The sequence below is a fragment of the Archocentrus centrarchus genome, chromosome 16 (genome assembly GCF_007364275.1).
Source record: "Archocentrus centrarchus isolate MPI-CPG fArcCen1 chromosome 16, fArcCen1, whole genome shotgun sequence".
In the NCBI taxonomy this organism is placed as follows: Eukaryota; Metazoa; Chordata; class Actinopteri; order Cichliformes; family Cichlidae; genus Archocentrus; species Archocentrus centrarchus.
Genome location: NC_044361.1, coordinates 24,942,973 through 24,958,012, shown reverse-complemented (window position 1 = coordinate 24,958,012; position 15,040 = coordinate 24,942,973). Strand labels below are relative to the sequence as shown.

At 41.3% G+C, this 15,040-nt stretch overlaps 1 protein-coding gene across 1 annotated transcript; it reads right to left on the bottom strand.

The window, feature by feature from the left end:
• Positions 1–520: 520 nt before the first annotated feature.
• Positions 521–15,029, bottom strand: tars2 (threonyl-tRNA synthetase 2, mitochondrial). The gene is made up of 18 exons (XM_030748892.1): positions 13,479–15,029; positions 11,894–12,075; positions 11,701–11,815; positions 11,177–11,298; positions 10,695–10,803; positions 8,465–8,529; positions 8,302–8,380; positions 7,562–7,708; positions 7,378–7,476; positions 6,436–6,605; positions 6,192–6,354; positions 5,491–5,628; positions 4,893–4,970; positions 2,891–2,991; positions 2,300–2,401; positions 1,149–1,221; positions 891–1,005; positions 521–789 (listed from the first exon to the last, which is right to left on the bottom strand). Exons 1-18 carry the CDS (start codon positions 13,560–13,562, stop codon positions 647–649), a joined length of 2,085 nt encoding a protein of 694 aa, XP_030604752.1. The 5' UTR covers positions 13,563–15,029; the 3' UTR covers positions 521–646.
• Positions 15,030–15,040: the final 11 nt, after the last annotated feature.

Below are 15,040 nucleotides of genomic sequence, written 5' to 3'. Positions count from 1 at the left end.
AGACCCCGTCCATCCCTTTGTGACCACAGTGTACTCATCCTCTCATGACTGCTCCTAGCAGGATAAATCGTCGTGTCACAAAGCTCAAATCATCTCGTACTGGTTTCTTGAACATGACAATGAGTTCATTGTACTCAAATGGCCTCTGCAGTCACCAGATCTCAGTCCAACAAAGCACCTGTGCAGTTAACAAATCTGCAGCAACTGAGTGATGTTATGTTGGATAGTACTACCAGAGAGGGCTTTGAGTGAAACTTTTCACATTTCTTTTGTGTTGTTTCCTTTGAAAGGGTCCACTTGAATTCATTTAAAAGGTTGTACCAGTAACCAAAAAAGGGTTCTCCTAGGGGAACAGGTGGAAGGACTCCATGGTTCTAATTGGTACCACTATTTTTTAAGTGTGTGATCTTTAAATAGCCTTAAAGCTCTCTCTCCCTCTTTTTTGCAGGTCTTTGTAGGACAGTTTTATCAGCAAATTCCATTAAAGGACAAAATCAGCAATGCGTGCAGAACATAAACATCAGTGTTTTATAGACTTTTATTATAACTTTAACCAGCCGCTTCTTCAGACAAAGCCAAAGTGTAACAGCTTGAACATGTAAAACAAACATTTCATCAGTGAGTCATGATTTCCAGGACTCCATCATCAAAACTCATCTAGGTTGCTCCTGGTGTCTCGTAGCTGTGCGAGGGACATCAGCACCTCCTCTGTCGGCCTCCTCCCCAGCTGTTTACCCCCTCTGCTCCTCACGTTCACTGTTCCACTCTCACGTTCCTTATCGCCCACCACTGCACAGAAACACACACAAAAGATGGTCAAATATGTCAAGAGCACTCAAAAACAATCAGTTTTTCGTATTTCAAGTAGCCTCTCAGTTATTCATCTTTACCAAATATGTAGTTATACTGGGCAAGCTGAGCAGAGCGAATCTTCTTATTTAAGGTTGCTCCCTCATCGTTATTGAGATCTGCCATAAAGCCAGCTTCATGGATTTGCTGGACCACCTTAACAGGAGAGAGAGGAAGTCATTCTTTAAAGATTTTATCTGTAATCTACTTCTTACATTACTGAACAAATTAATCATGGCAGGAAGAAAGGTCACTTGGTCTGCTCATGCACCCGAAACAAGTTTCCATCAGACACTGACCTGCCTGCCGTATGACTCATTGTCGCCCCCCACAGGAATAACAACGATCTGAGCCGGAGACAACCACAGTGGCCTGTGTGTGATACAGAAAAGGGTGACAGGTTAGGGTACAGCTACAGGACAATACCATAATACACAAAATTAAAGGAACACTTTGAAAACACATCAGATCTAAAAAAAAATAAATAAATAAATAAAATGCAGCAGGCCAGTCCAGTTTACCAAAATTTCATTGCAGCAATTCAAAATGGTACTCAGTAGTTTTGTATGCCCCCCCCGGAGGTGCAACGTGGTGGTGTCAGATGGACCTAAACATTAGTGTCCCAGATGTGTTCTACTGTCAGGTGAGCATGGGGGCCAGTCAACAATATCAATTTCTTCATCCTTCAGGAACTGCCTGCATACTCGCGCCACATGGCGACAAGCATTGTCGCGCACCAGGAGGTACTCAGGATCCACTGCACCAGCTTAGGTTCTGACAATGGGTCCAAGGATTTCATCCCAATGCCTAATGGCAGCCAGGGTGCTGTTGCCTAGCCTATAGAGGTCTGTGTGTCAGTGTTACAGGCAGCATAACGTTCTCCACAGCTTCTTCAGACTCTTCCACGTCTGTCACACGTGCTCACGGCGAACCTACTCACAGCTGTGAAAAGCACAGGCTGCCAGTGATGGACCTGCCAATTCTAGTATTCTATGGCAAATGCCAGTTGGGCTCCACAGTGCCAGGCAGTGAGCACAGGGCCACACTACAGGACGTTGGGCCCTCAGGCCACCCTCATGAAGTCTATTTCTGATTGTTTGCACAGAGACATTCACAACAGTGGCCTGCTGGAGGTCATTTTGTAGCTCTGGCAGTGCTCATCCTGTTCCTCCTTGCACATAGGAGCAGATATCAGTCCTGCTGATGGGTTAAGGACCATCCATGGCCCTGTCCAGCTCTCCTAGAGTAACTGCCTGTCTCCAGGAATCTCCTCCATGATCTTAAGACTGTGCTGGGAGACACAGCAAATCTTCTGGCAATGACACATATTGATGTGCCATCCTGAGGACCAGATCTGACCAGAAGTTTAACTGACTTGATGCTATAACTCTGATTAAAAAGCGTTCCTTTAATCTTTTGAGCAGATTGTGTGTGAGTATTATCTTCTCACCATTTTCCTCCAAAGTTTTCAGCCAGTATAGCGATCATCCTCTCCAGCGATCCCAGCACCGCTCTGTGGATCATTACTGGCCTGTGCAACTGTCCATCTCGTCTGATAAGAAGAAAAGTAAAAAACTATAAGGAGATGGTGCAGTGCAGCAAATCTAAGGGCATGAATGCTCTTATTGGAAATATTGTGATCTTTACATTAAATCCATTACATTAATGTCAAGTATTTCAGTGGAAGTAAATATTCAGATCTCCCTTTACTTTATTTCTAACCTACTTTTCCTATAAATTGTTGCTGACTTCTAAATCCTGATCAGAAACACTAAAAGAGAAGCAGAGCAGACTAATTGTAGGAACAGGGAGTGTGCACATTTGAGCTGATAAATTAAATAAAAGGCTAATGTTTCATGATCAAATTAGGTCCCTAAGTTAGACTTGTGCTATCTTACCCTGAGAAATTACTGATATATAAACATATATGCTCAACAAAAAGATGGGGCCATCAGCACAGGAATGGAGGTTTAAATCAGTGCAGATGTAGGAATGTTTAAAGAGACCGAATGCCAACTCCAGAAATTTATGACAGACTCACCCGACATACTGAAGGTCAAATCTGATGGGCAGCTGGAAGTCCAGCTGGATTGTGGCACACTGGTGCTGTCTGCCAATGGCATCTTTGATCTGGATGTCAATCTGTGAAGAAACACGAAGGAGTGTGCCATTACTGGGCTTCACTTCTCCTTTCTAGCTTAGCACTCTGAGACAAAGTGCCTTTTTGTACACAGAATAATTACAAATGGGTTTCCAAGAGAAACTGATTAGCTGATTAGACTGTGGCTTAAAAATCCTGGATAGCTGTGTGTTTCTTTGTTTCAGCAAGCATGTGGTTGATCATCTAAGTTCAACCCGACTTCAACCACCTCCTCCCCTCTGTGCTTCCACACAAGCATGTTAACATCTATCTGAGGCTGACTTCCTCTTGGAAAGATCAATTAAACCTCCTCAAAGAAAAACAAAGGTCATTCCCATGCTATGTCATTTCAGTTTAATTTAAAACTGAAACACAAGAATCTTTAAATATTCTATAAATTGCATTAATTGGTGTCCAAGGTTTCTCTGTGCAGAACCAGAAGTAGAAGAAAGATATCTTTAATCTGTGTTGCAACATAAATAAATGATCCTTTAGAGGAATTAGAATCATTAAATCAATGCTCTAATTTTTATTATTGCACAAACTTGAGAAATACACTTGTTTTTCTCCCAAGATTTTGAGGCTATTGAAGAGAAAATATTTGCCTGGATCTTTCTCAAAGGGAAAAAGCATCCACCTACCAGCACTTCAAAAGCTGATGAACACATGTTTACAGCCATGGGACAAAACGTTTTCACTGGACTACTGTGGGAAAAACTGCATACAGCCCAGCATTTAATGACATGCAAAATCAACTTTAGCAGAAATAACTGGAAGTTCTTGTTTTCTGTATGACTGTATCAGTCTCTCACAACACTGTGGAGGAATTCTGGCCCACTCTTCTTTACAATGTTCATCACAGTTCAGATTCATTTGTGCACAGCTCTCTTAAGGTTGAGGTCCGTGCTCGACTCAATGACTGCCAAGTGCTGAAATCCTGCTGCAAAACAAGTCCAAATCCTCGACCCTCCACCACCGTGCACGACAGGTGTTTGTGCTGATATGCTGTGTTTCGTATTTGGCAAATTTTCGCTGTGCATTATGGCCAAATATCTCCACTTTGCACTCATCTCTCCAAATGACATTGATCCAGAAGTCTTGAAGTTTCTTCAGATGCAACTTTGCAAATCTACCATGTTTTTTTTTTTTTTGAGAGAGAGAAAAGACTCTTGGCAACTCTTCCAAACAAGTCTTTTTGTTTTTGTTCTTTTTTGCAGTTTTTCTGAGCATTGCACGGTCTGACGTTGGATGTAATTTGCCAGGGTGTCCACTCCAGAGAAGACATTGTGGCATTGTGTAAACAAACACCTGAATGCTTCAGACAAGCAAACTGTCAAAACTTTTATAGAGGTGCTCACAGTTGCAGCACCTGGCTGCTATTTACCCTTTTTCCTTCCTGTGGAGGCAGTAAGAGTGAACTTAGTTTTTCACTGGAGTGCATAGAATCAAGTTTTTCCATCAGTGTGAGGTTACAAGGAAGTCAGCTGAGACTGATGCTGCTGTACCTGATAAAGAATATTTGCACATAGAAACCGATCTAAAACCACAATGTACCATTCTTTTTGGCTTGCTTTAGAGCTGCTGGTAGCTGGATTCTGTGATCTCTGCACTGACCAAGAAGTAGTTGCTTCTTCTATTTCTTAGTCATTATGCTAAGCTAATCAATACCTGGCTCCAGCTCTCCCGGTAAATCAATAAATCTTATCATTAAATGCTCTTTAGACATTTAGAAAAAAAAGTTCTCTTCAAAGATTTTTTTTTTTTTTTACATGAAGAAAGAACAGAGTCCCTAAACTGACTAGATGATATCATGATGTTTTTGGTCTGCTGTTAGCAAGCACTGTGAAGAAAACCTTTACTCCTGAATCCATTTCCTTAAGTGCAAGTCACCATTCTCACTGACCTTTGGTCCGTAGAAGGCTCCATCTCCTGGGTTCAACTCCCAATATTCACCAAACTGCTGCAGACTCCTCTCTAACTGCTGCACACACACACACGCCAGAGACCACAGTAAGTAAGTAGTTGTACTAGAGAATATAAGCACATTAAAGCACATTATGGTCGTCATGTTGGTCCTTGTGTGTGTGTGCGCGCATGTTGGAACTGTACAGGCTCAGAACTGTTATGTTAAATTACACTCAATTGAATTAGCTTAGATTGCTGCTGTGCCCATTTAAAAGGTGCTCGGGGGATTTGGAGATATACATCCACACAACAGCCTGACACAAAGCAGCTCTCGACTGGAAAGTACCACTTACATAACTGATAGATTAAGTGGACATGATTTTTTTTTCTCTTTCCCTCTGGCTGCCTCTCACAGCGCGCGCGCACACACACACGCACACACACACACACACACACACACACACACACACACACACACACACACACACACACACACACACACACACACACACACACACACACACAAAACCAAAAACTGTGTCTGTCTAGAATTGCACACAAGATGATAGAGTGTGTCAATATGTGTGTGTGTTTACCTGCTCTGCAGCATCCCACTGTTCAGGCTCCCCCAGGCATGGTGTAGGTCGCGTAGACAGCAGGCAGTGAAAGGAAAACCCAAACACTTGATAGACGGTCCTCACAAAGTCCAAACAAGCCACAATCTCTTCTTCCAGCTGGGGAAAAAAAAAAAGAAAAAAAAAAAAAAGAGAAAAGTCAAGAAGAGGGCAACATGAGGACATAATAAAAAAAAGTGTATACAGCTGAGAGACCAACAAGAGCAGAGAGCATAAAATCAAACCAAAGTGGCAAACCCCCGTAAAAAACAACAAGAAAAAAAAAAAACAAAAAACCAAAGAATCTACTTTTTCTGAATGCTTCAGAGATCAAATTTCTCAGGCTGGCATAGCGGTGATCATCATGTGACCATTGCGTATGTGAATTAACAGGGTTCAAACAGAAAGGCTGAAGGGAACGTATCATGGGAAGGCTCCAGGACTCCACGTAGGGGATCAGATTTACTGCAGAGCCACAAAGATGCACATACGGAGGTGCAAAGTCTGAACAGGACAAAGACCTTCATTGATTCAGGCTGAGGCCTCCTGGAATGCCTCAGGAGTCATTTATACAAGCCATTTAATTACTGAAATGTGGTTCCACGTGTGTCTCATTTACAGCATCTGCTCCACTTAAACACACTGTGGTTTATAAGAGGGAGCTCATCTGCCTGTTTGCGTACCTGTTCAGGTGTGCAAAATATGTGAGCGTCGTCCTGGCAGAACCTGCGAACCCGAGTGAGACCTCCCAGAGCGCCAGAGAGCTCGTTACGATGCAGCGCCCCGAAGTCGGCCCATCGCAGAGGAAGCTCCCTCCACGAGCGAACTCGCTGCTCAAACATCAGGCTGAACATAACAAAGGAGTCAGTCTCTGCAAAGACACCCAAGCACAGGAATGTGAGTGCATGTGTGTTTGTGTGTGCTCACCAGTGTGCAGGACAGTTCATGGGTTTTAGAGCGTAGGTCTGAGAGCCCTCTGACTTCACAGTGAACATGTTCTCGCTGTAGTGCTCCCAGTGGCCTGAGCGCTCCCATAAAGCGGTGCTGTACAGCGTCGGGGTCACGACCTCAGTGAAGCCTCGCTTTCGGTATTCACTCTATGAAAGGTCAGGAAGGAAGCATGTGTGACAACAAGTGGAGGACAGGGTCAAACCATCACAACAGTGTAGTGACTGAAGGCTAACATCCTGACCACCGTGAACACACATGACCTCAGGATTACGATCGGTACAGCATGTTGATGTGTGTGTTTAAAGGGACAACATTCAATGTGTAAACACTCTGAATGAACAACTTCCTGCAAAAGCAGAATTTTTTGATTATATAAACCCAACTAAGGTCACAGTTGGATTTTGCATAATCAAATTAAAGCATGTGGGGGGGTATTTTGGTTTTAGTTGCATAACCAATCCTAAAAAGGGCTGCTGCTCATTTAACCAGTTTGCTGCTGGCAGATGGTGGATTTGAACCATTATACAACTAATCGAGGAATAACTCATGACACACCACAGCCAGCCAATCTAATTAGGGAAAAAAAATATTCCAGTGTAACTCTGTTCTGGCCAAAACTGAATTAAGAGAGAGGTTTGATGACATGCTTATACAGACACATGTACAGGTTTATCCACGATCCTTGGTTTCCGCTCACATATTCATTGCACTATATTTATACAATCTCCTAAGCTGTAAAGCCTTTTTACCAGTGTAAGTACAGACTTGTGTTTCTATGGTGTTGTGAGGGTGTACCTCTACTGTTTCTACTCTGTATAACAAAACTCTTTGAAACCAATTTATTTAACTTATTTCATTTTACTGACAGCTACTTAACCAGGGATTCAAATACGTGCTAATATATATGGACCAGGGTACCTTAATGAAGTCAGTGAGTGTGTTATAGATGTAGGCTCCTTTAGGGAGGAAGAAACAACTTCCTGGACTGACTTCATTGAAGAAGAACAGTTCCTGGTCCTGTGCAAAAAACATATAAGGGTTATTTTCTTTTACTTTTTAAGCCAACTGCATTTTCAGCACCGGTGTACAGTTTCTGTCTTACCTTCCCGATGCGTCTGTGGTCCCTCCTCCTCGCTTCCTCCTGCTCTCTCTCCCACTCCTCCTTCTCTTTCTCACCTGGAAAGGCCACACCTAACAGTCGTGTCAAACCCGAGGACTCTGTCTGATTGGCCAGGGTCACAGAGGACAGCTGGGATGGTGCGGAGATGGAGAGTGGAGAGAAAATACTGGGTGAACATTGGACGTGGCAAAAGAGAAAGTTATGAGAGTGGCAGCATGTCTGACGGATGGCCGTGTGTTTGTAAGGGCCCAGAACAGGAATCTGGCCTCTGACAAACACAACATCCTGCTGCTGAGATTTCCAGGCCCTTTCTGTTGTTGAATCCCAGCCTGCCCAGTGGCAGCCCAGTATGGAAACTTTCCCCTCCTCCCTAGATCAATAAAGATGAGGAAAATTCCATTCACACAGCATGTGTCCCATCTGACAAAGGGTCCAAATAAAACAGATTTTAACTGATGAGACGAGGCTAACACGGCCTTTTATTACAGTCATAAACGCTTGATTATATTGTTTGAAGTCTGAAAACTCATAATAGAGCTCTCAAATATGAAACATAGTTTTCATGGGAAAAGCTATGAGTTCTTGAGCTTAAGGGGAAAAAAAAAAAAAAAAGACTAAAACAAACTGGTTGATGCATGTGATTAGTTTGTGAGCAGCTGTAAAACACATAAGGAGAAAACAGAAAGATGAGCAGAGGACAGGATACACAAACAACCACATACCTGCAGCATCTTGAAGACCCTGAGGAGGCCTGTATGTGGGAGGAGAGGACCATTGCAGACCGCTACAGTGTCTCCACATCTGAATCACAAAGAAAGGATGAAACTGGTTCATTTATTGGTGAGCGTTCAGAATCACTGGCAGGTAAGCTATATTCATACATGCCTGTATACTGTGACAGTAGCTCCATTCATCTGCTCCTCAACAAACTGCAGCCTCAACTTACTGCTCTACAACAAGAGAAAACCGAAAACTCTGATATAAAGTTCATCATGGACAGCGAGGCAATGGCAAGGAGCAGAAAAATATCACAGGTGCACCATAAACAGGAGTCACTCCTAAACAGTGAATAACTGCTATTCACACCTTATCAAAGGCTACATACTGCTTATAAACACTTATAAAACTTATAAAAACATGCTGCATTACAGAATGCTGCTACAACACACAGCCAATGTTTTTTAAAGTGAAAATAAAGTTTAAAGTTTTCACAATATGATTCTGTCTGTATGAAATCTCTCTCTCTCAAAAAAAACAAACAAACAAAATAAACAAAAAACAAAACAAAAAACAAAAACAAAAAAACAGGAAGATGATGTGTTGTTTCCCCTCCCATCAGGAATTTTTGGAGTAGCCCAGGAAGTTTTTCCCAGGAAAATTAAAGAGTTCCAAGGTGAAGACGGGGAGCGACCAAAATGTAAAGTAAAACTTGAATAACCCTCTGATGGACAGTCACTGAATGGAGGATACTCAGATTTGAGAGGGTTTAAAGGCCACAATTTACACTAGATCAGCAAGAAGAAAAAAAAAAAAAACCTTAATGTAAGCAGGTGTTGTGAAACTATGAGGGAGGGGCTTGAAAAGTTGTCTTGTGCCACTTTAATGCAATACTTCATCAATCTGTTGATTATTAAGGCGCAGTGATTGGATAAGACTCACCTCTTCTACACAAACCGCTGATTAAAGAAAGAATGAATTTGTAAACACCAAAGCTGCAGCATTAGCACGGTGAAACTATAATTAATCTCCAATCACCACTTTAAACTCTCCAACAAATGAGCTTCATATAAAACCACTGTTGAGTTGTTGTAAATGTTTTAAATGTCATGATCAATCTACATTTTTTTCCTGTAACATTTATTTAAATGATATCCGAAATTTCTCTGTTAAGGCTTCTATTTTTAGATGTGCTCCATAAATATATGAACATGCACAGTAAACATTTTGACTTTTTCTAGTATGACAAGCAGGTGAAAAAAAAAGAAAAATCTTCTTTCAGCTGCTTCCTTTAGGGGTCGGCACAGCAGATCATCTGCCTTCATCTCACCCTATTCCTACCATCATCTTCTGTCACACCAACCCACGGCATGTTCTCCTTCACTGTATCCATGAACCTCCTCTGTGGTATTCCTCTTTTCGTGGCAGCTCTCCATATTCAGCATCCTTTGTTCAGTATAGCCACTATCCCTCCTCTACATATGTCCAAACCCTCTCAGCCTCGTCTCCAAACTGCTCAACCTGAGTCATCCCTCATTACTAATCCTGTCCATCCTGCTCAATCCCAGGGAAAATCTTAGCATCGTCAGCTCCACCTCCTATCTTTTTGTCAGTGCCACCCTCTCAGAATCAGAATCAGAATCAGAATCTTTATTGTCATTGTACACAGAAGTTGCACAACGAAATTTAAAATGCATTCCTTTCTCGAAACCATACATCATAGCGGGGCTCACTACCATCTTGTAAACCTTCCCTTTCACTCTTGCTGTTATCCTTCTGTCAGAATCACCCGACACCCATTTCCACCCTGTCTACATGCTCTTCTTCACCTCTCTTGTGCACTCTGTTGCTTCGGATCACCTTCACCACATCTCCTCCTTGCATCTTCACCGTTACACCTGCGTCCCTGTCATTTACACAGATGTATTCTGTCTCGCTTCTTTCGTTCTTATCTCCAGAGCATACTTCCACCTGCTCCCTATTCTCATTACAGATCACAATGCTGTCTGTGAAGATCACGGTCTGTGGAGACTCCTGCCTGACCTCAACTGTCAAACCTGTCCAACATTGCAAACAAGAAGGAATTCAGAGCTGATCCACCACCTTGAACCCATCTGTCACTCCTCAAGGAGGTGAAACAAATGTCATTGACAAAGGCCCATACACTTCTTTCACAGCAGATATTTTTTGACCCATTTCAGGAAAAGCAGTTCTGAACAATTTGACTTGGATGTTTAACTTCTGGGTCTAGGTGTGATGCTTTGTGGCTCACCAGTCAGGCATTAGTGACACAGGCTTCTGCTGGCCAAAAGAAGTTAAAATGTCTTCTGTGAAACACGTTTACTAGCAGAGGAGGTTATTATCAATATTATTATAACAAATACAGCATGCTGCTGACCTGGAAGAGCTCTTGGACCTCTTCTGTACTCAGCTCCAGTCTAGAGAGAGGAAGTTTGAGTGCCACCGCCTCCTTACACCTCGCCTCCACATCACTCAGAGACAAGGAACTGCAGGTGATGTCACATTTAGGTAAAACTTCAGCAGCAGTTAAGACAGAAGAGTGAATGATAAAGGTCAAACAGCCTGCGTGGATTATGTGAAGTTGAAAATATTTCATTAAAAGCACCACAGAATAATGAAAGGCTACACATATACATGCATATAAATGAAAAAATGAGAACTGATTACAGGCTTGAATGAAAAATATATAAGTTATTAAAAAATTGAGGAATTTCATTCTTTAAAACAAAAGAAGCTGAAGCAACAACCATTATAAAACTACCACCATCTCTTTTGTGTTCGTGAGCACACAAACAGAAAGTTTCGACAGATTTCACATCTGATAGACAACCTGACAAAAATGGTCACATTAATATTTACCTGTCGTCCAGCAGATAGTCACAGAAAAGCCCGAGCTCTGATGCTCCTTCTCTGCACACCTCAGCACCAAACATGCCCTCCAAGACTCCACTGAGGACACATGCACCTGTTCGCCAGGCTGCCTGTGAAATCAGGGGTGGTAAAGAGTAAGAAGCAAAGAAATCTAGAAGGTAATGTTGGGATGACAGGGAGCAAAAACAGAACCCAGAGTAACAGTTCAAGAATTACAAAAGATACTCTCATCCCACAATTGGTTGTCCCAGTTAAACCAAAATAGAAATAAAAAAAAATCTTCTTTAACACAGAATGTCATTTCAGTTTTTGTCATATTACATGCCAAGTTAACCCCACCCATTGTTACTTTTTTGTACTTAGGATGATGCTGAATTAGGTCAGTAAGAAAAATGGTTTAAACTGAACAAAATAAAACTCATCTTTCAGAACAGCAACATTACCCTTAGAGGTCAAATGGGAAAGACAGTACATACTTAGAGTAACTTAACAGAGGGAAACTGTGCAATTACCTGCTTTCCCTCAGTTGTATCAAACCCCAGAAGTTGTAGTTCACAGTCTGCCTCTAGGGGTCGTCCAAGCTCCCAGAGTTCCCCATTCACCTTACTCACCAGGGCTCCTTTCCATCTGCAACAGGTGCAAAAGTGCTGTTATATTGCTAGAGTTAAATATATTAAAACATAACAGTATAAGCTGGGTACTAACCGCACACTCTGAGCAACAAAGAGCGGTGTGGTGACACTGGCTATTCCCTTTACTGTCCGGCCATCGGCCAGTCGGATACTGAGGGGCTTTTCTGTAGCTTCCACTCGCTTCCCGCTGCCTCGTTTTTTCCTGAGTGCCTCAAAAACTTTTAGTCGCTCAGATAATGTTGGGGACGTCTGTACCTGTACAGCAAAAATAAAGATTTGGGTCAAAAACCGTTACAAGATGCAAAGGACGACAACTAAAATCTGCAGCCAGTTGAAAAGCTGCAAAAAATAAATGAATGTGCAGTACAGCTAAGAGATACAGTGAATTAAAACAAAAAAACCCAAAAAACCCTATCATTCAGGATTTTAGCTGCAAAATTCTCAAAAAGTCTAAATACTGCCTTACATTCAATTTTACTTCTGCATTTTAATCATTTTAGTAACAATATTAGATTCTGAACTTATCTTACTGTCCTACCAGAGTGAGTAACGTAAAGCATAGGTGTACTCCCTCAGTATATTTGGCTTATTTAGTTCACATTACATAGTTATATGTATGACAGACTAAATATTAAACACCTTTCAGTTTAAAGCAGTGCAGGCTTCTCTAAACCAGTTGCAATAAGAAAAGGACGCAGATTTACTTTATCAAACTATGTGTTAGCAGGGTGTAATTAATAAACTGGAGTGCATTTTAAAATTGTTCAGTAAAAAACTAAACCTCAATACCTTTAATCACCCTCCCACAGGTGAAATGAAATGGAACTCTGCCTCAACAAAATAAACTGAGTTAACAGTGTTACGATTGCCTTTAGTTTAAAAGACGAAAGAAAAAAAAAAAAGAGATAATGAGGTGGTGAATGGTAGGGTTTATTTTCATTCCTATCAAACCAAGGTCATTATAGCCAATTAAAACTAAAAAAGAAGATTTTGTTAACTGAAATATAAAACTCTAGAAAAACTAGCATATAAAACACAGGAAATGTCCGTAGTTTTAGTCTTTGTTAGTGTGCCTACATTTGTCAACTCAAAAAACATCAGGAGGCTATTGTGCATGTTTATTGTAAATAAGTGCCATTTGGGTGTTGTAATACGGGTTCTTTGTCTAGACTCTGAAAAATGTCACCCATTTTATACTAATGTGTGTGTGTATATATATATATATATATATATATAAAATTTATTTATTGTGTGTGTGTGTGTGTGTGTATATACATACATACATACACACACACACACACACACTAAAAATTAACAGTAAGTCTAAAAAAACAAGCAAATCCAGTCTAAAAAAGAACTGAAACTAAGGTGAACTGAAAATAATTTAATATCAAAAAGTTTTATTTTTTTATAATTAAAAACATAACTCTGTATAAAACACTGTATTTTTCCATACACTAAAAACCCAGGTATGTCAATCCAAAACATGAAAAATTTAACAGAAACCCGAATTAAAAGTACAATAAAATCTTAAAATAAATGACTGTTTCCATTTCCACATATACCACAAGGAGCATCAGCTGCAGCACTTACTGAAAAGTGCTGCTTGCTAAAGCTAACCTCGCCTAGTGCACTGAGATAATAACGAGCTTGCGCACCTTACTGTACCTCCTGTGCGCGCGGAGGGTTATGCGAGCTGTCGAACGACAGGTAACAAGCCGAAGCAGCTGTGTCACCGCCATCCCAAACACGGCTGTCTAAAACCACGGCTTCATTTCCTAATATCACACATTACTGTCCCCTTCTCTGCAAGCGGCCATAACACCGGAAAGCACGGGTTACTGACAGCAGCGGTGACGTAGTGGGTGCAAACTTGTGACGGAGCTCCGTCGCAGCGTGCGCGCTCCTAGCGTCTACGCCAGAGCGCGCTTTTGAACGGAGGAGAAAGAGAGTGAGAGATGTAGTTTGGGGTGGTTAGGGATAAAATCATTCACAGTCCGCTCAGGCATTTCAGACTGGAGTCACATATGCTGAAATTTACACGAAACAGAGCATACGCCGACAGTTTGGGACAGGTGGAAAACACCACAAACCGGTGTTCGTGACCTTCTGGCGTGCAAGCCAAGTAATTTCAAAGAAGCACCGACCTGCTGCATCACGACGACCCACAAGCTGAGCAGCAGAGTCGGTGCACAGCTTCACGAGTTTGCTCTAGGTGTGCATGAGTTTAATGCCAAAAGCCCATTTTAAAACACCGAGGGACGGAAAGTAAATTCATTTACCACATTCACAGCAGCTCCTATTAAAATAACTGGCAAATTTTAAACTCTGCCCTCCGTAAACTATCACAGCAAAGACTGTAAAAAGTTTTTAACTGTTTGAATTGTAAAATTATTCAGTGGCCACTTTATTCATAAGTGGCCACTTGTGAACGGACTCCAAGAGCTGGGGATATTAATAAACAAATCCGCTGATTTTGAAAAGAGGCGTCATTATAGTTTGGATTTAACCCTTTAGGTAAAACTATTCAACAGAGGCAAAGCGGTTAGATAAAAGACGACCTCAAGACTGCAATAGCTGAAGTACTTCTGACCTGCCGCTTGGAGGCGCTACAGCTCTATGAGAGAGACGAAATTAACAACGTTACACTACAGTGGAAATACTGCGCATTCAGACAGCTTTAAATTACCTCACCAATTATCAATGACATCACCTTAGAGTTTAAACCATATTATGGTTGAAGATTTAAAATATTTTTGATTTAACCTTGTGTCCATGTTAAAATTAAGTCAATAAAAGATGCATTAAAAAAAACTCACATTTAACAGGTTTGTTGGCCTTTGGTGGGGGTGGGGGAAAGAAAAGGAGCTGGTATTTTGGTTAATGGTGAGGCTGCCTTAATTAGCAGTAACGACCTTAAATTTAAACTGTTTGACATTTTAAAGTGTTAATGGTAGAACAGGAGCAAAGGCCCTAATGTGTAGCAGAAAATATCCACACCACAAATAAATAATCCTTACATTATCTTATTAAACAAAGCTGAAAAATTATTTGCTGAACACTGTGCAGCCACTGTATAGTGTTACTGTGTGCATATTAATTACCCACTAGAAGTGAGTCATCACTCAGCCACAATGTCTCAAGTGAGCTCTGCAAATGTGGTCCAGAAATAGATACAATGTTTTTAAATGAACTGTGAAGTGTGGTTTTCCACCAAGTG

Excerpts from the sequence above, each read along its gene's own strand:
- tars2 (XM_030748892.1), bottom strand. The coding sequence starts at position 13,562 with ATGGCGGTGACACAGCTGCTTCGGCTTGTTACCTGTCGTTCGACAGCT. Across the intron at positions 7,709-8,301 it reads GGGTCTTCAAGATGCTGCAG|CTGTCCTCTGTGACCCTGGC; the intron begins GTATGTGGTTGT and ends GCACCATCCCAG. Across the intron at positions 4,971-5,490 it reads AGTGGGATGCTGCAGAGCAG|CAGTTAGAGAGGAGTCTGCA; the intron begins GTAAACACACAC and ends GTGTGTGTGCAG.